This window comes from Podarcis gaigeae, assembly GCF_964106915.1.
Source record: "Podarcis gaigeae genome assembly, chromosome: 2".
NCBI classification, from domain to species: Eukaryota; Metazoa; Chordata; class Lepidosauria; order Squamata; family Lacertidae; genus Podarcis; species Podarcis gaigeae.
Window position 1 is genome coordinate 102,872,549 of NC_139679.1, and position 21,605 is coordinate 102,894,153.

Genomic DNA, 21,605 nt, shown 5'->3' on the forward strand with positions numbered 1-21,605 from the left:
ATAATGTTGATCTTGAACATAACAGAAACTATAGGAGAGGTACATTCATCATATAGAATTTGTTGTTGTGTGCATACAGAAATTATACATACATATATATATATATATATATATTCCCCTAGGCTGATATCACAAACTATATGACAGATGGGTCAAGTCCTGATTTGCAGTATTCTAACATTTGGAATAGCAAAGTAACATATTTGATAGAGCTGGCAAGTTTTTATATATGATTCAACCCAGAATATAAAAGCCACTAGAATTCCAAGTGGAAAATAATGAGCTGGAAACAATCAGAAACCACACATTTTTTTAAAGAAAGCGAGAGATTTGAGTACATATTTAAATTGCACAAAGAATGCTGTATAGCAATCCTTTTAGCCCAGAATGGTGTTATTTACTTTTTTCAAAATGCAGTCATTGCAAAACAATTCGTTTCTGTACTTTCTGCTTTTTTTCAGTTAATAAGTCTCACAATATCTAGAAGAAATCCATAGTAGGCAATATTTCTTGCCACGATATGGGTATAAAAGGCATGCAATGCTATTTCACATTTGACACATGCAGATAAAGTTTTTTTAAAAAAACATACACAACTAATTGACTGTACTAAAATCCTGCTTTTTGCACTTGGCTACATGAAATAACAATTAGCATTCGCACTGAATTTTAAGCATCCTAGATTGTGAATTCTTGTAGCATAGTGGAATCTGTCGACTTAAGAAAAAAATGTTTGTTGTCATAATTGTGTAGTACTTGAGTTGACGATAAGCAAAACAGCAGCTATTCCATTTGTACTTTTATCATTTCTGCTTACTTTTCGTTCAAAAGTTTTCATCTTTTTTTTGTCACTGTTTATGAAGTCACATGTGTCTTTACTTTTGCTGTCTCTTTACATCATTCACGAACAGCTCGATCGTCAGTGCCCAAGCCCCCAGCTGGGCCCACTCCATCCATTCAAACGCAGACTAACATGATAAATCAGATGCTGAAAGGCATACCTAAGCAAGCACCAAGTAACCGTAATGGTTTTCCTTTCTTTTATTAAATATATCTTTCTAGTTTAGCCTTTTTTCTCCTTAATTTGCTGTTAGTTTAGATCATAGGAAAGTAGTCTCAACCGTAGGCTTTGAAAAAGAGAAATTTCCTAGCGCAGCGCTTCTAGTAAATAGCATTGGTTTCAAAATGTCCACCTTTTTTGTCTAGCAATGTCTGACATATGCAACATTTTCAAATATCAACGTCAGCACAAAATAACATTGTTGTTGCATAACATTTTGCATGAGATATGTGAATCTGTATGAATTAAATTAAGTATGAAATGATTGAGAAGTATGCCGTTTCATTGAGCAGTGCTCCAGTTGTCCACAATATGGTTCTCTAAAATGGAGGAGGTTATAATTAAAAAAAATAATAATAAAATATGTTGTTGAAAAGAAAATTAAGCTTGGGATGAATCTACATTTCATCTAGAGACAAATTCTTGCAGGTAAGCTTGTGGTTATATCTGCTGGTTCAGCCTCTCCCCAAGTGTGAGTGGAAGGTACAGCCCCAAAGGTATGCAGTAGCATTGTATAATAATAATAATTTATTATAATTTATTATTTATACCCCACCCATCTGGCTGGGTTTCCCCAGACACTCAGGGTGGCTTCCACCGAATTTTAAAAACAATAGAGCATCAGACATTAAAAAAACTTCCCTTCAGTTATCTTTTAAAAGTCAGATCGTTGTTTATTGCCTTGACATCTGCTGGGAGGGCATTCCACAGGGCAGGCGCCACTACCAAGAAGGCCCTCTGCCTGGTTCCCTGTAACTTGTATCTGAAGAAGTGTGCATGCACACGAAAGCTCATACCAAGAACTAACTTAGTTTGTCTTTAAGGTGCTACTGGAAGGATTTTTTTTTGTTTTGACTATGGCAGACCAACACGGCTACCTATCTGTAATTGGCTTCTTCTAGTGAGGGAACCACCAGAAAGCCCTCGGCGCTGGACCTCAGTATCCGGGCTGAATGATGGGGTGGAGACACTCCTTCAGGTATACAGGACCGAGGCCGTTTAGGGCTTTAAAGGCCAGCACCAACACTTTGAATTGTGCTCGGAAACATACTGAGAGCCAATGAAGATCTTTCAGGACTGGTGTTATATGGTCTCGGTGGCCACTCCCAGTCACCAGTCTAGCTGCCGCATTCTGAATTAATTGCAGTTTAAAAAGCAAAAAGAAAATAATCACTTAACATAATTGGATATTTAATAACAATAATTTTATTATTTATAGCCTGCCCATCTGGATGGGTTTCCCCAGCTACTCTGGCGGCTCCCAACAGAACACTAAAAACAGAATAAAACTTCCCTAAATAGGGTTGCCTTCAGATTTCTTCTAAAAGTCAGATAGTTGTTAGTTTCCTTGACATCTGGTGGGAGGGCGTCCCCCAGGGCAGGGGCCTCTACCAAAAAGGCCCTCTGCCTGGTTTATCTGGATAACCATATTGTTATTGATAACCTCTTTTATTATAACCCTCATACATACTGGGGGGGAGAGGGGTAAGTTCCCAAACCAGTAATATAATGTGCCCTAAATATAGAGTTCTTCTACCTAACTACTAGGAGCACTGGGCACTGCACATTTTGGCAGTCCTTATGTTTTGTCACTATTTATCTCGAGGCTCAGTGAGAGATCTGTTGGCATTGGTGTGGGTATACTTAGAGTTTGATAATGCAGTCTTCCCCAGTGCTATTTTCCTAGAAAAAGAAGTGCCGGAACTCACCATGTGACAATAACTGCCTCCCTCGTTCTCTTAGAATGGCAAGGGCGCCCACCTGAGTGGTGCCAGAACTGAGTTCTGGCAAGTTCCGGCTGAAAATAGCCCTGGTCTTCCCCAACCTGATGCCTTCCAGGTGGTTTGGAGGGCAGCTCCCATCAGCCCCTGTTGAAGTGGCCACAATGCCCACCGTAGTGACGCACAAATGTAGATGTAAGCTGGTGTAACACCACTGGTATCAACTGGGATGAATTAGCTTAAACCCTTTATTCTAACATTCCTAATTTCTGGATCAGTTTAGATAATACTCAAAATCACAAACAGTGTTTGAGATCCCCAGCACAACCATATGTATGCATAAACTGTGAAATCAGATGTTCCCTATGCAGATAAGACCAAGATGCTGTCTCTAGGAAATGTATTTTCAAGTAGTTACTTGATACCGTCTCAACTGCAAAGTAAAACAATTTGTACCGCATATTTAAATCCAAAGCTGGAGCACTGTTTTCATGGTATAACAACAAACGTGGCTTTATGGTTTGCTCAGTACTAACTACATAGCATTTTAACCCTTGCATGAAGTAGAGGTTCCTCTTTTCTTTTCTTTTTAATTACTATTATTAATTACCCTGGGATTTTTCTTTTCTGTTCTTTCTTTTTTTTAAAAAAAAAAAGCAACCAATCTGTTGGCCTTACATTGAGCCTATCCTGTCTCACTCCATTTTAATTCAAGTTCTTGTACTACAGAAAATGTAGGTCGGTTAGTCACACCTGCCAAAAAGCTAGAAGATACAATTCGCTTGGCGGAATTGGTAATTGAAGTCCTACAGCAGAACGAAGAGCACCATGCAGAGGTGAGCAGCTGTGGCCTAAACGTTTCTGAGCGGGGACCTATTGGACCAAGTGTCATCCCTCTGCGTATTGCACCTCTAGTTCTAGGGTGTGAGCAAGGCAAATCCACTGTCTACCCCCCAAAAATAAAACTAAATATCACTAAAAAGAAAAATAATTTTACAGGGAAAGACCTTTAAGGCTACAATCCCCTACGCACATACCCGGGAGTAAAATCCTGTTGACCTCATGAGACATGCCTTTGAGTAGACGCATATAGGGCTCAACTGTAGAAGACTGATTAAACAACTATGGGCATAATTGCTTAACCATCACTTCACATGCTGCTTCAGTTGGGCTGGGGTTTAAAGAGGCAGTTCAGTTATGGATCGTACCCACCAGTGGTCAGATTCTATTCTCAGGTTCTGTTCCAATGTAACATTTCAGAGATTACCTGTGGAGAAATCTATGGAGAAAACATTACGTTGGAATGTAAAAACTACATGGATTTTGCAGGAGAGATCTGCAATAAGAGAATTTGATTGCTTCTGTTCCTTGCAAAAATAAAAGAAGAACAGAACCCCAAACAGATATACTTTGCATTCCAATATAATGTGTTTTTGCCTGGGTTACTCCACCTGGTGTGCCTCAGTTTGAAGTCAGTTTACCACTAATAATTTTATGTTGATTTTTTAAATCATTGTGGGATACAGCAAAATTTGGCCAGTTTTCTTTACCTGTTGAATAACTACAACATAAAAGGTTTCTAATTGAAGAGGTGGGTTAAGATGAGTTGAGGTTTGAGTTTTCTTGTTGTGCAAAAGCCATATTATATGTACCAAACAGCCAATAATAGAAATTAACCAATGAATTGACAACTGCCCAGGATAAGTCAGATCTCTATAGATGTTCAGTTGTTCATATGCTTTAATATGCAAGGAACTAAAGCATGCAAAACAGGGCCCAAGAGTACAGCTTCAGTTACTATTCATGTTGTCAGAAGTCTTGGCACAACTTGTGCCTTTCAGGAAGTAAGTTCTCCAGCAAAGGAGAGCTGGTTTAGTTGCCACTCTTAAAGCAGTTTAGAATCCTGTTAGGATTCTAAAGCACACATGTATTAATCCAAAAAATGAAATTCTGACTCCTAAGTAGTCAGTGTGCATTTGCCTTCATGTGGTGACAGGATTCCATCCCCCCATATACAGGTGCATATATGAAGTTAAATTTGCATGTAAACTCATATCCAATGTTCTTTGAAAAATGTAGTGATCTGTGATAACCTTTTTTTATATAAATGATCCTCTTAAAAATAAGATAAAACTATCCTTTGTTTATAAATTTTAACACTGCAGCGTTAATTCCCTATTTTCTCCTTTCCTTTTCATTGACGTTTCTATATTGTTTTAAATACATTTTAACATAAATAATTTCGCCATTAAAAAAACAACAACCATAAATCAGGTGTCTAATAAAAGCAGAGTAAAATTAATTTATTTCTAGCGCGCAGCAATCCACGAGTCCCAACTAATGCCTGATTGCATATTTAAATTTCCTCCCTGTTTTTCTACTGTTCATTCAATCTTGGATGATCCTGGCAGGGGAAAGAGGTATGTGACTAAAGTGAATGAAACAAGTCACCTCCTGTCATATTTCCGTGCATGCCCTCTCGGTGCCATGTTTCCTAATGGGATCTTCCCTGGGTCATCCTTGCTTTGTAACTCTGGAGCCAAGGAATGTAACAGCAACTTCTGTCAGAACTGCTTGTGGAATTGTAGCCCTACATGGCAGGGCCAATGTGGGGGGAAATTCTCCAGCCCGTGCATGTAGCGATGGATTTATTTTTACAAGCACTGCAGTTACATCCCAACACTTGTCCTACCTGCCTGGGCTCTTTCCTCAGCCTGTTTACCTCTGTTGCTCAGCGTACACCTGATCTCTATATAGTTTCCCCCTGCTGGTGATAAAAATAAGTGCCAAACTATTAGCTAGGATAGCTATAGCCTTCCTCTGATTTTGTCCATTGTGTGTATTGTTTTGGTATACGGTATATATAAATATATATACAATATGTACATATGGAGAGAGTGTTGATCCAAGGTTCAGGAGCTGAGCAAATTCTGCTTTCATGTTGCTGAAAGACTAGCCGTGTTAATTCAGAAAGAGCATGATTCTGGGTAGCTGTGGTGGCATACGTATGGCAAATAATGCTGCTTCCGACCTCACTATCTCGCCTTTTTCATACACCTCGTGAAGGAATGAGAAATCTGCAATTGTTCAATAGCAAGACAATGGCAACAACTGATACAAGTGGCCAATGGCTGTGACTTTGAGGCATAGGTTCTGTAAGGGAAAACAGTTCACCACATGTTGAGAGCTTCCACATGGAGCAATGTTGGCAAGGGACATGTCTGCAGCCACCAGTACACACGCACATGATTCTGCTAGTCCAACGTTACCCAAGGAGAATGCAAATGGACCACTGGTGAACAGCAACCATACCCTTAGCATATAAGCCCACCTTGACTGAAAGTAGTTATCTCTTAGAGCAGGGCTAGGGAACCTGTAGCGCTCCAGTTGCTGTTGGACTCCAGCTGCCATCAATCCCAGCCAGCATGGCCAATATGCAGAGATGATGGGAGTTGTAGTCCAGCAACAGATTCTCCATCCTGATTTAGAGAATCAATGCAAATCCATTTTGGGTTTTATAGCTCAAGAAGACTGATGTGCAACAGAGCAATCCTAACCCCTGATCTTCCATGCTGAAGGAGGTTAGGATGTGGGCAGTACCTGGATCTGCTGGGATCCACTGGCAGGGCGCAGGGAGCTCTGCCACCATTGAGGTTCCCACTGCACCCTCCAAAAGCATGGTCTCTAGTGGCATCCCCACCAGCGCAAACCCTTGAAATGGGGTGTTTCAGCAAAGGGAAGGGGGGTAGCTTAGCTGGCCAATAAATCTGCTGGATCTTAAGTCGACCCAGCTATCCACAACTGGCCTGATCCAGGCCTTTCTTCTCTGCTGGCATTTGCCCTGCCCCCACCCCTCCTTCCTACCCAGGCCAGCACAAGCAATAGGGCCACAGATGCAGCAGTGACTTGTACACTCTGTTCAGCCCTGCTGGGAATTAGGATTATTCCATAAAATAAATAAGTGTAGCGTAGATTGGTGATGTTATAGATGCTACGGACAGTTCCCTTTCCCCTTCTCCCTCCAGATTTACTGACTTTGTACCATTAAAAAGACAAAACACTCCCTTCTCTGACTTTCCATGAGTTTTCATAGGTACTTTTCAGGTCACTTAAGGTTCACTTCACACGCATCCTTACATCACTTCCTGACAACCATTTAAGATAAGCAGCATGTGCACATGGGAATGGTATTGTAGAATGCACAGTTGGATGAACACACCTGTTAATGCACATACCTTTTAAAATTCCTTATACCAAGTGTAACCACGCAGAAAGGGAAACCACTGTCTTGGGGGGCGGTATTGAGAAACATTATCAGAAAAAAGATTTCTTCCTAGTTCATAGTGGGTTTGTTAACAATTAGCAAGCACACAACACTCCTCACCCATGCCTCCCCCCTCCAAAAAAAAACCCAGAGAACAGTGAAGATTATCATTAAATATGTGCTGTACAATTAATTCCATTTAAGCAAAAGGGCCCTGAACTGTGTTGTTGAACAGTTGCAAAAGCTAAAGTTGCTGTTCAGATCCCAACAGACATCTTACAGCCTTTAAGTCTATGCCATTTGTCTCATTGTTCGTAAACATTTCCCTAAGTAACAGGGCTTTTTATAAGGCAGTAGCTACCATAGGCAGTCTCAGTACTGCCGTTCTCTCTCCTTATGTATGTATATGTAGGAGTATGTATATATGTATTTTACCTCCTGTGAGACATGCATATATACATGAGTTCCCATGGGTGTAGGGGGGAATTGTAGGTGTGGTGATGTAGGGAGGATACTTCATTTCCATGCTTGGGACAAAGAAGGTAAGTAGGTGGCAAACTAAACTTTTCTTTGTTGAACTGGATTGTTGAGTAACACCATGTTACTTCTCTCGATTTGGAGAAAGAAGGAACAATATTCTGTGATCACAGGGCAATAAGCTTGGCATGAATGAACACAGTGCAACCTGACTGCTACTTACAGAGTGAAAAGCATTGTTCTTCAGAAATGACCGTGATCCTTTCTTCTGAATTTCTAAAGCATTAGCTCTCTTTCTCTCTTTTTCTTTTTTTAACTCATAGGTATGTTTATTATGTGTGGACATTATTACTGATAGGTTTCTTCCACCCCTGGCCAATCCAGTGTAATTTATAACACAGTATTTTAGTCGAGAAGATAAAGCAAACCCTGTAAAGATAACAAAAGCAATCGATAACCTGAGCCAAACAAAGCAGAAAATTGTGAACACTGTGCGATATTTTGCCAGGGAAGAAATACAGAACTTTTTAGGAATACAATCCGTAACAACTAGTCTGTTAGAATTAAATTTTCCCTGAAAATCTAGATATGATGCAAATCAGATATTTGTACAAATCAGATATTTACAAAGGCGACATTAATAGAAAATAACAAAGCGTTTATAGCAATTACATATAAAGTAATATAGAGCTCTTAATGTTAAAGTGTCATGGAACTATAATACTAGATAGAGATTCAGATTTATATAATCTTAAACCCTCACACCATGCCTTGATATTTCATACTATGGATCCCTTGGCACATATCCACATAGGAGTTTTCTGTGGGAACCAGTATCTGAACAAAGAGAGCCCCTTTGTGTCTGAATTGGCACATCAGAGGTACAATTCCTCCTGCCTTCCTCGGGACTTCCTGTTAAAAATTAATATAATCCATGTCTTGGTGCACTGCTTGTAGTAAAAAAGGATGCCTGAGTAGGTTAAGGAATAGTTTAGAATGAGAAAGTTGGCTATTTGGGCCCTTCAGTGAATCATTCGAATATCGATTATAAATGTCTGTTAACGTCTTGAAAATAATGCATTGCAAAACAAAGTAGGGGTTCAGTCCATGTATTCATTTCTATTTGAACCGTTTCCCCCATCCACTGATTAAAATATACCATTGCAACTGACATGATTAATCACTAACAATTTCTGTTCAGTTGTATGTACTTACTCATGTTATGCACAATGTTTCTTAGCCACCTTCCAGCAAAAATGTCCACAAAACGTTTCTAATTGAAGACAGACATGTTGAATTGAAACAGTATAATTGAAACAGTATAAAACAATCATTTAAGACTACACAAATCAGCAATTGGAAATCTGCTGTTAACTCCAGAAATGACTGGCAGAATAAAGAGGTCTTCATCTGCTTCTGAAAAGAGCTTGGAGAAGAATACATAGATAGTACAAAACTAAGACATTCTCAAAATAGGCCCAATGGATTTAAGCAGTGCTTTTTTCTTTAAAAAAATGTTTAGGAGTACTCTCATTTTCCTGCTTATACTGAAATACTGCCCTTCAATGAGGCCAAACTTAGAATCACAAAATGTTTAGGGCTATGCATACCCCTGCATTCCCCCAGAAAAAAAGCACTGGATTGGAGTCAGTTGTGGTTTTCTTGGTCCTTGATTTCAGTGGGTCTACTCTCTCCGAGTATGACCTAGTTGGATACAAACCACAGAACTCTCAGGGAAACACATTCCATAACTCTGGGGCCACCACACAAAAGGCACTGCTCCTGTCGAATTGACAGTGTCACCTCCCCGGAGGATGGAACACAGAGCAGGAGCACATTGGCAGATTTAAAAATGGCTATTTAATCAAATATACTTAGCCTTTTCCTCACTTTCAAGTCTAACTTTTTTTCTCCCCTTGGTAAATGCTAATGACATTTTTTTTTACCTTGTATAAACACTAAGCTGTTGAATAGTTTCCGTATTGCCTAACAGTTACTGCATAAGGTCCTGTTGACAACTCCACTCATACTGCATGTTCCTCAGCAGAAGTGATTTTAAACACGCATGCATGTGTTCCAAACACATTCACATCTGAGTCATGTATGATGTGAATGTCACTTCAGAAAAGCTGTACAGTGAATTCTCGAGGACCCATGCGCATGACGAAAGAGTTACTTCACTGATATTTCTTGGTTTTCAACTTTAGATTTATTTCCTGCTGTAGGCACACCCTGGCTTGATGCTTGATGGTTCTTCTATTGCCAGCCTTCTAAAACTGGGTGGTCATTCTTCCATTCTAAGTGGGACAAACCATCTTTAATTACTTTAAAACTTAAATGAGTTAAATTAAGGCAGGGATCTTTTTTAATTGACTGGTTGACTTTGCACTGTTAATGTGAGATGTTTTAGGGCCAGTCAGTTCCCGTGCAAGTGCTGTTCTCACATTGCAGTTGTCAGTCAGATTCTAGATGGATTTTTGATAGCTTCGTGGGAAAGAAAAGGAGAAAACCCACAAACACAGTGAAGAAACTCCCAGATGTTTTATATTTTAGACAAAGAACTAGTTTACCCCTCTAGTAAATAGCATGATCTAAAAGGAATTGAATGGGTTATTGTAAACTGAACAGGCATGCATCCTCTGTTGCATTACAGATATGTAGAGGAAGTATACAGTTCCGATTCAACGCTCCTGGAGAAGTTCCTGCCAAAAAAATAGCAGGGGCTTGGTGGATACACCATATCTGCACTATGCTAGCATTTTGTACTGCTGTTCTCTTTACAATAAAGCTAGTTTCCAGTAGGATCCCCATTAATAGTTGTTGTTTTCAGAATGCCTACTACATGTGCGAAAATGCACTGTGGTTTAGGAGATCACTAATACTTCTTTCACTTTTTCCCCCCTACTCCATTTAAAGGCCTTTGCTTGGTGGTCAGATTTAATGGTTGAGCATGCGGAAACCTTCCTTTCCTTGTTTGCGGTGGATATGGATGCTGCACTAGAGGTCCAGCCCCCAGATACCTGGGACAGCTTTCCACTCTTTCAACTTCTAAATGATTCGCTTCGTAGTGACTGTATGTATTGTATTTGGCTATTTAATGTTCCTTCTCTGATAGGGCAAAACAGTTGTTTTCTGGTTCTTTGTGGAATAAAAGCGGCCTTTGATAATTCGTTTGACTCTCAGTGGTTTTGGAAGAAAGACATTGTTGTTTATTCATACTCAGGGAACTATGTACCTTACATATGTAAACTCCTGTACAAAGACAGTATCAAACCTTTCTATTGCCTCATTGAAACCAGCTTATAAATGAATAACACCAGCCAGTTATGCAGTTGGTTGGTGGTACTTGTTAGCAATGCTTTTTATTAGCATGGCTGTGTTGAGGCCATCAATTTCAGTAGGTATACTCTGAGTAAACCTTAGCTGAATACCACTCTATATGCATAATCAATGCAAGGGGGAATCACATGTGCCACTGTAGAGTTCTTTGAAGTTTCTACTTCAGTTGCTCATGCAACCAGAAAAAGAAGTCATGTTTCAAAGAGAAAATCAGCTTTGCTCTGTGGTAGCATGGGCAGCTGTAGTAAAAACTTCAAAGAAGAAATGTGCAGAAGTTTCTAATGCATGTGCAGATCGCTGTGTTTTTTGTTTATTTTTGTTTATTATGGCTATCGTATCCTCCTTCCAATTTCTTCATGGCAATAGCTCATTGATGTAAGTTAGTGATTCCCAGCTGATGGATCACAGCTATCTAGTTAGGATTGGAAGCCAACAACCCTGACCATTGGCTATGCTGGCTGGAGCTGATGGGAGTTAGAGTCCTTCATTGTCTAAAGAGTCACAGGTTCCCAAACTCTGATCTAGGTTGTGGGAACCTGCAGGCAGAGAGTGTTGAGCATTGTGTGGCAAAAAGATGTGAGTGGGATTGGTGTTTGAAGAGGGTTGAAAGGTGAATCTTAAATAAAGACAAATGTCTGTGAAATAACATCTGATCTTGCATTTTACAAATTTCATGATGAGCATTAGGTGCAAGCCTAAGGGCATTCTATACCACAAACTTCAACCCGTTTAAGACTGCAATTAAACCCCACTGAATACAGTTGGATTTACTTCCAAGCAGACCTGCATCAGGTTGTGCTGCACATGTTACAGTTTCCCTTCAAGGACATGTAGAAGCCGTAGTTCCGAAGAGCAGGATACAGGGATTTTTCATGGCATTTTCCACACTCATAAAAAACTACAGTTCCCATGATGCCTTCGTATTCAGTTTATATCTGTTGTTTATATGGGATCAAAGATCCAAGGATTTAAAGTGATGCATCTAAGGGAGTCTTAATCGGTACAAAGCATCTTTAGCATTTTTGTACCCGGTACCAAGAACACAACTGTTTTGCTAATACCTGTGTTGCCACTAATGGGTATGATTTTATTGTTTGCTCGTTTGAAGAAAGATGGTAATATTGCAGTTACTAGCCTCATAAAAATCACTGAAATGTAGAGTAAATGGTTTGGTAGCAAAGCCTTTTGTTTGGCAGGACCTTTTCTAGCTGAATTGTTTTGCCCTGTGAAGTCTTGTTTTGAGCTCAAAAATTTATGCTGTGTGATAAATATGCCAGACTGGGTTGCTGCGAAAGACTTCTTACCATGCTTTTATTTATTTATTCTAGATAATTTGTGCAATGGAAAATACCACAAACATCTTCAAGACCTGTTTGCCCCACTTGTTGTTAGATATGTCGATCTCATGGAATCCTCAATTGCACAGTCAATTCACAGGGGATTTGAGCGGGAGTCATGGGAGCCAGTAAAGTAAGGAAACCTCCTTTGATACAATTGGAGTTTTCGGGTACAAGAGGACTCATACGCAGATGAATTAGTAAAACAGTAGATGCTCTGTGAATGTTTTTTGTTTGGGTGCAAAAAATAATAAGGTCTTGAAAGAGAAGTCCACTGGCTTTATGGAAGACTTTATAGATACCCTGCGGTGTATTATGCATTGTTAACTTTTAATTATTTGCATTCTGGAACGCAAAGGTAGAGCACGAGTGAAAGTTCTCTCATTTGTCTCTTGTCACTCTTTATAGCCCAACTATTGAACACTTAATCATAGTGCTGTGTTTGTCACTAAGCGATACTAACCACTTATGATCTGACATAGGAAAAGCTGAATCGTGGGTCAGCTGGCGGTTGTAGCTTCTTTCCATATCACTCTTGCTAGTGCTTGGGATCACTTACCACACGTGAGAGAGCAGTTGACAAGTGGTAGGATTCACCTTGCTGCTTGGAAGGATGATGATGAAGATGGCCAAGTCACTCAGGGCTGAGAGAATCCTTTTCCGAGTATTCTGCTGATCTTTGAGTTGATAGACAGGGCCAGTGACATGGTTCCTTGCCACCTGGCTCTTGGCCCCAGCTTGCAGATAATGGCATTCCTGCAGGTGATATGGGACAAAACTGCTAAGAAGCAGCTCCTACCCCACTGCCAGTAATGCATAAATGAACCTTACATCTAAGATTCAAGCCTAAATCCAGGTACTCAAGAGTAACTAAACTAGTTTGTGTACCTGAGCCTTATGGTTCTAACCTGCAACACTTACGTTCCTTATGAGAGAAGTAGGGAAAACTTATTCTTTTCCATATTCAGTTAAGGCTGATGCCTAGTTTGGGTTACAAATGCATTATTATTGTTATTTTTGTTGTTGTTGTTGTTATATCAAACATATGATGGCATGTAAAAAGCCTGATCTTAGACCTGATGCCATTGAGTGGTTCTCTAATAACTGTCGTGTTCCCAGTACTCGTGTGAACTGACTCTTGAGTTTCTTACTGGGAAGCAATTTCTTCTTTTGACCTACCACCAAGCAAAAAGCATTCAGAAAAAAAGATGGAAGCTTTCAGGGAAATTTGCCCAAAGGTGGAATTGCGTGTTACTTGCCAAGACATGTAATGAAATGGTGAAAACCACCTCTAAGGGGCAAATGTGCTTCATGGGAGGCTCTTTCCACCAAAGAAAACTGGTTCTTGTCTCAAAACATGTTTGGAAAATACATTAATAGTTGCACCATAAAAATTGTGTTTTACATTTTATTTTAGGCAACAATACTGAAACATATACTTGAGAAATAGTGCACGCATATATGCACTTTGTAGTTTTAAATGAATTTAGATTTTCTTTTTCTTTTTTACATGCTGTTCAGTCTATTAGGTCCAAGCCAGAGTCCACAATTTATTTATTCCACATTAGTTCCATGATCTGCATAACTGAATTGTGGGTTTTTTTCCCCCTGCACATGTTCTCTTTCTTATAAAAGTCTGCTGCTATTGAATAGCAATCTCTGTTTCTAAATTAATTCAGGGATATTTAATTGTATCGCAATCGCTTACCTTGTGTATGAAGATGTATTGATTTTAGTGGTAATGTTGTGCAGGAAAGCTGTGCAGGGCTTTCTCTTTATATATTATCTTTAAAAGTTATATAAAGGTGGATATTTTTTTTAGAAATGCCCTTCAAGCCTAACATGGCCACACTCCAGTAGCAACTGGCATATTGAAGTGTCATTGGTTTCAGCCAGAGACTTGAGGATGTAGTTAACTCTCCTGTTAAAATCTAAGGGAATTAAACGTGTGTCTTTGGCTGAATCATGCCATGCGGTTGCGGGCGGTGGAGAGACTACACTCGTCTATTTATACCAATCTTTTGTCAAATTCACTAAATTCTTACACTGGATTTGTATTTAAGGGTATGTGCCATTTTTGATTTGCAAACGAAAATGTAAGTTCATGAAGACTTTGTTGAATTTTGAATATGCTGGTGAAAAGAGAGTGATCCAAATCAGAAGCAGGTGGTGCTGCTTGATGGGGAGAATGGTGCCAACAAGTGGAAGAGGAATATTGAAGCTGCCTTATACTGATTTGAACCACTGGTCCATCTAGCTCAGACACCAGCCATGGTTCTCCTGGACTTCAGAAGGCAGCCTCCCCCAGCCCATAACTGAAATATGAAATAAAGCAATTGCAGTAAAACAACATGGCAATTAAAACGGGAGACACCAAAGGACACCAAGGGGTGCAGATCTTTGGACTGGCCACAGAGCACTGCCACCAGACTGCACACATCTGGGCACTCTAGTTGTGCCCTAAGAAACTTGGCAACATTGCAGGCAATTCTGGAGCACACATCACAGATCTTACATGCAGTCGCCTAAGCCACCTTCGGCTGGCCCTGGTGATTCCCAGGCTGCCTACTCTGGATGAGTTCTGCAAGCCAGTAGAGTTGTTCTACTGCAGGAGATTCCAGACTGCTTTACTTTTGCAAGCAGTCGTCCTATTCCATTACATCTTTGAGAAGAAAAGGCTAAGGAGTAAACCGTACACAAATCCGGAGTGGAGTCTCAAATATTGTTGGATGGCATCTTATACTCCTCCTTCCAGCAATTCCTGCAGCCAAGCTGGTGCCAAATGCACTGCTCTGCTTTCCTTTAGACCACACTGGCGATGCCAATAAGAGGGTGTTGTCCTCTGGGCACCCCTGGACCTCCATACACACTGCCCAGGCTTGTGCCCTGGACAGATCACTTTGGTGCTGCTAATGCAGCAAAAACAACACAGGAGGCAATACTCGTCTCTGCAGCCATAGCAGGCTCTATCATTCTCCAGCGGTCTGACTTCACCCCTGGAGGCGCACTCCATTGTCTCTCAAGACAGACAGGTGCCAACAACAACATCCTGTTCTAAACATCATTAAGAAGTCATCCTGTCTTTCAGGAGGATCTGCTCAGCAGCCATTTACTCTTCTGACCTAGGAAGAAGGGGAGCAGGATGGACTGCCTTTTCTCCTTTCAGGACTCAGCTTGCCATATCATAGTGTGAATTACCTTCAGCTTCTCCATGTTGTGTAGGAGGAGCTTTATTTCATTCAGAGTTCTTCCCACCTACCACTGAGACAAAGACTCGGAATCCCGTTGCTAATTACAGTGGTACTTTGTACAGAGAGGCTGCCTCCCCTGCTCTTCGAGTCCAGCCATAGACTGAATGCTGGGATGAGGGACCTGGGGTAGTCCAGGTGTCATTGGACTCCAGCTCCCATTAGTCCCAGACAGCAAGGCCAGTAGGTATGGTAGTCCGAGAACTTTTGAAAGACCACAGATTCCTCATCCCTGGTGCAATCACCATAAGCCAATGGTTGGAAGCCAGTGCTTTAGCATATATAGGGTTTTCAGCCTTAGTTAATAACAAAGCTAACAATGTGACCTCCATTAAGTGTAAATTATTATCGGCAAATATTCGCTTCCCATTGGAGAGAATTGGAGAAAAGCTTTCAACTTTATCTGGAAGAGAAAGCAAGAGATGCATATGTCTCACGGAGCCTTCTGCTATCTTGCTTTGAATCATTAGGTCAAATTGTGTGGATGGAATCTCATTACCTCTCGCAGGCCAAGAAGTTCTATCACAACACAGAGTCTTTAGAATAGACCTTTTGACATGCCTGCCTGCAAATCAAGGTTGAAATATATGGCACTTTATTTAACCTAACCAGATGGCTCTATAAGAGATTGTAGATTTTTTTTAAAAAAATCATCATAGCAAAATGCTGCAGAGCACCTTTGAAATTGACTCGAGCCATACATAGAGATAAGCGTTGAAAGCAACAAAGAGTCCCTACAAATGCTGTATAAATATGCCTCTCTTTGTTTTGTTTTATTATTACTATTATTTCACTCATTCTGCAAAAGCTGCAAACCTTATCAAGATGAGTCATCTTGCTTTTTGAAAGGTTTGCACAGCTTGGTAATTGTGGACAAAACTATGTAGGGGAAATTAATCGAAGCAAGGCAGCAACCCTAACACAATTTTCCAAAACACTGAATATGTAAGATAAATCTATTCTCGGAGATTAAATGCAGACAGTCACATGAGGCAAGGGATCAAAGCAACCAGCACCTTTGGACTCATTGCTTGATGAGCTCCATGGTATTCAGCAACCACCCAGATATCAATGCACTGAGGAATTTGGTCAACAGAACTTGGCTCATCTGGAGCAAGGTCACGGTACACAGGTCAGCTACCACACGAGAAAGGGCAGCAGGACAAGCATGTTAGCTCCACCCACATCCATTTTCATCAGCTGCCTTGAGTTGGAAGGTGACTTTCTGCAGCAGAGAGCCTCCTGTATCTATGCGTGCTTCCTGTGTGTTTTGGGGAACAGAGCAAGTAAAGCTAACATACTTGTTCTTGCTGGAGCCCCCTCACTCACACCTACATACAGGGCAACTTGCCTGTGTACATAATGCCTGAATAGGGCTTGTGTGCCCTTTACAGGAAATCATTTAAGAAAAATGCATTATTTTCATTAATACTGCACTTTGATGCGATTTGATGTCATTGTTAAGAGTAATGACTACCACAGAAATAAATAAATATGTTTATAAACAAAGAAGTTCAAACCCCGGGGGGGATAGGCTGTAGGCCCTGAGAAAGAGCATCAGTACTCACCGAAAAAGCCTTTCTCATTTTTCATCCACCAGATGGTGCCCAGAACTTTCCATATACCGTATTTTTCCGTCTATAAGACACCCCCATGTATAAGACGCCCCCTATTTTGGGGGACTCAGATTTAAGAAAATGGGGGGAGATGGGAGATGGTCCCGTGTATAAGACACCCCCTAATTTTTAACATTATTTTTTAGCGGGGGAAACCTAGTCTTATACATGGAATAATATGGTATCTCTGAGGATGTTGGTCTCCCCACATCTGGGGCTGTAAGGTGGTGCCTACGCCAGCCTTCCAACAGCCTTCGGAATTGGAAGTTATTGCAGGGGGCGGGGAACTGGAGGAATTTACTAAAGATGGCGGTTGTAGCTACATGCAAGGACATGATTGTGGTGGCTAACCCCCGGTTCTTAAGGGACACAAGGTATGGCAGGACCTCTCATGACTAAGAGGAGTCTGGGCCCACCCTGGCATGAGACCTAAAGGCTTCAAAGGAAGACGATGCCCTGGAGTAAGCTTGGAATGTGAAAGGCGCAATGGACTGTAATACTCCCTGCATCACGCCGTGCCTCCAAGTGCCCACAGGTCCTCAAGAAAGGGTCCTGACTCCAACTGAGTCCCAGGTGCCAGAGCTCAAAAGCAATCCTCCTGAAATTGAGACAGAATGCCCACTGTGCTATTACTGGAACAAAACTGGCTGAAAAGGAGATGTTATCCAGCTGGAGCACAAATGTCCATAACAACCTCAGGTCCGGCCAGAAGGACAGCTTGGCCAGAACCCTCACCACCACTTGATTGTCAGACCCTGAAGTTCCGGCATTCCTCAACCCAGATATGTACAGCCACCAGGATGGGGAAGAATTCTAGGAAGGTAAGGTCGCATGTGATCCTTTCTCCCTCCAATGAGCAGGCCATGGCTGGGAGCACCAACAACCCTTGAAGTAGACCCCGAAGCCTAGGCTGCTGGAGGCATCGGAATGGGCCTGGGAATTGTGGCGAGTGACCAATAGAACCTGCCAGAAGGAAACCTCATTGTATGCTTGCAGGAATACCGACCACACAGCTGACGGTAAGCAGTCCTTACCTTGCTCCCTCATGGAAGTCAGTGGTCGTTGTGGCTGCCTTGCCCTCCCCTAGCAGTAGCCAAGCTTGCTGTCGGCTACGCACAAGCAAGCATAGGGCCCATATCTGCCCCATGGGTATTAGACAATCTGCATCAGCTTATCCAATTTGACTGCAGCACAAGGGATACTTTTATAAGAGAGAAATGTGTGCAGTGATATTTAGAAGCATTGTCATTTTTCACGCGTGCCGTTCTGTGGCTCTAGTAACACCCAGGTGCTATTACTGTTAGGTGCAACTCCGATAACTTGGCTGAAACTTCAAATCAGATAATTAGATGTGTAAATAAGATCAGTTGCCCCTGCCAAAAAAAAAAAGTCGAAATAGAGAAGCTCCGAAATAGACTTTGCTTACATATACTGCAGTATTTTAGTTTACTGTGAAAAAGAAACTGAGTTGTAATATGGCTTTTAAAAGAAATGGAATAAAAAGGTATGTGTGGACACAGCACCATATAACAACATTGCATTAATACTTGACTGCGAGGGAAGAAAATATTTTATTAATAGTAAACCTCTTGGGTGATACCCAACATTACTCATACTCAGAGTATACCCATTTAAATCAGTAAGTATGACTAATATTGCTTATCACTGTAAAACTACAGTAATGCACGTTTTATTAGTTGAACACTGAATACCCAGTGTCTTTTAAATATTATAATAAGCATCTTTTTTAAAAAATGGATTTATATGTGATTGACAAGCTTAAGTTGCTTTTCTTCATGAATTTACATGCCTTCAATTAATTTCTTAACATTTGATGTCCAAGTGAATATGCCTATCAATCTTGGAATTTGTAACAGATTCTCAGCCATTCTGAGAACTCATTTCCAATTTGGATTAAGAGGCATTCATTTGCCTGTGTTAAAGGGTTATGCAATATTTTAGGTTGCAAACAAATTGCAAATCGGCGTATAATTATGAAATAAGCAGGTCCCACTGAAAAGTCCATAATTGCCTTCTGGATTGCAGCCTTAACTAGAAAAATAAAACCACCAGATTGGAGGCAACAGTTCCATTAATTAAAACACAGTGGATTGGATCCTTACTTAAGAGTAGACCTCATTACAGTCAATGGGACTTAAGTCAGTCATGAGTATCATAGGTCCCATTGGTTTCAATGGACTACTCTAATTATGACAAAGTCTAGATCTAGCCGTATTTAAGAACAGATCTCTTCTTTCCCCCTTTCATGGGTGCCAGAGGAAGGCCTCAAGATTTCCATTGTACTCATGGGTGTCTTGTTGGTGACCTAAGGTGATATCCAACTAAGTCATACTACTAATCAATTTCAGTGGGTCTACTCATCGTTCCCTCCACCCATATGCCAAACCTTGCTACTCTATTATAGTTGAAGCAGAAGGGATTTTTCACTTGGTGGTGACTCAACATTCTGCATCTGGAATGGTTTGAAAACATTGCATCCTATTTACATGGAGTAAAGGCAACACAAATACATACCTGGGCAAAAGTGGCTTGGAAAAACACCCGAACACACATAGGTTCACTGCACAAAAAATCTAATTCAGAACCAGTTTTGTGTCAGTGTCTGTATTCAAATACATCGGCTGGGATCCAAACAAAGAATAGGTGTGCACAGAGCAGAATCATAGACGCACAACCAGAGTTTTGCTTTTAGGTTTCCACAGAACATTTTCACATAGTCCTGTCCTTTGCACATGCATACCACTTCTTTGAACCCTTAGCCTTAGATGCACTTTCCCTGTGACATCCCGCTTGAGATTATACTAAAATGTGGGCTGTGTAATATGGCTGTAGCTAATGTGCTGCCCTCCAGGTGTAGGGGCAGCCAGCACGGAGTGATGATGCCACACTACTGCCTTCCTGAGAGTGGCATCATTGTGGCTTACCAAGGTCAGAAGCAGAGCAGGATGCTGGCAAGGTCAGGGCTTTGCTGGTGCACGCTGCAGCCTCGATGTTGCTGCCCCCCTGCCCAGACCGGTCATGGTAAGTGGCAGCCAGCGTTGCCACTGTTGGGAGGGCAATGGTGCAGCACCATCCCACTGTGCCAGCCTTTGCTGGCTGTTAGGCTACAATTCTCATGATCTCTGACATTTGGCCTCTAGCTGTGGTTGATGGGAGTTATAGCCCAACAACTTCAGGAGGACACAGCATTGGCTGCCCATGGTGTCAGTCACATTTTGGCATGGGACAATGAGATGATGCCAATCAAAAATAAAAGAAATTGATATGCAAAATGTTGACCACCCTCGCATACCAGTAAATTTCTCAAGTGTACAGTTCTTTCTATGACTTTAATCTGATTGCTGGGATTTGCTTTCATAATGAAACTGCAAGGAATTTCTGAATTAATCTTGCTCTGTTGTGGGTGGTATATAATTGTATGGAGAAGAGTTTCGTTTCTCTTTAAGCTGGGCAGATGGTAGTTAAATCATTTTGCTTTTTATATATAAAAAAATGAATGATATGAGAGTATATCTTTCTTACTGTCATCTCTGGAATATGTCTGCTATAACCAGCTGTCCTCAGTGAGCATTGTTTATGTCTAAAATGTTTGTTTCCTGTTGAGAGCATCATAAAAATCCTCAGAGAGTGAATTTCTAGGTACCCAAACTGCAAGATGTTTTCACTCGTGAGGTCATTATTCTGGTCACATCTGTTTCATCAGATGAAGCGTCTACAGTCACTAACCCTCCCGTGTGTATTTTTATGGAATATGTATTTTATTACATGATAATGTCTTCAATAGAGAGAGTCAGTCAAATCACATTTCAGGTACCAGGCCTGCTGGAATCATAGCTCTCATTGTAGTGATAAACTTTTATCTAGGCTCCACTGCACCACTTCAGATGAGTACATGACTGAATGCTTCTCTATACAAAAAAATGCCCCCCTCTCCAAGTAGTTATCATAAAGTAGGGTTTCAGCCTAGCTTTCTTCCTGGTTTGTTATATACAGGGGATTTCCTGGCATGGAGGAGTATTCAGTTATGTGAGCCACTTCCTGCAGTCAAATGCTGCTGGTCAGACATGGTTTTTACCACTCCGTTGGGAGCCAGGTATTAGGCTAAGAGGTTGCACTTGCTCATCAGAGTGTTCTTGTTTGGTTTTTTCCTCCAGTAGCCCCAGAAAACTTATCACCTTGTTGTCAATTAACATTATTAATTGGGAATGGGATCATGTGATCATAGAATTGTAGAGTTGGAAGGGACCCCAAAGGTTATCTGGTCCAACTTCCTGCAATGCAGGAATCTCAGCCAAAGCATCCATGACAGATGGCCATCCAACCTCTGCTTAAAAACCTCCAAGGAAGGAAAGTCCATCACCTCCTGTGGGAGTCTATTCCCCTATAGGACAGTTCTTCCCATTCACAGCAGGGGCTTCTAATTTTGCTCTAGAGGTTAGCCGATTTCATATTTAAGGCATGGGGAATATATGAGAATAATGGGTGGAAGTCAGCGCAGCACTAAGGAGCTTTTTCCGTCAGT

At 41.0% G+C, this 21,605-nt stretch overlaps 1 protein-coding gene across 14 annotated transcripts in view; it reads left to right on the top strand.

Annotated features, from left to right (window-relative positions):
• CADPS (calcium dependent secretion activator) overlaps positions 1–21,605 on the top strand; it is a 347,764-nt gene that overhangs the window by 247,335 nt on the left and 78,824 nt on the right. For 13 of the 14 annotated variants that reach the window (XM_083723203.1, XM_083723210.1, XM_083723215.1 and 10 more), the window contains 3 exons: positions 3,511–3,617; positions 10,439–10,595; positions 12,190–12,331. In XM_083723203.1, coding sequence (XP_083579329.1) covers positions 3,511–3,617; positions 10,439–10,595; positions 12,190–12,331 — 406 coding nt within the window. Of the gene's footprint in view, positions 1–3,496; positions 3,618–10,438; positions 10,596–12,189; positions 12,332–21,605 lie in introns of all 14 variants that reach the window. The other variant, XM_083723209.1, reaches the window with a different exon arrangement.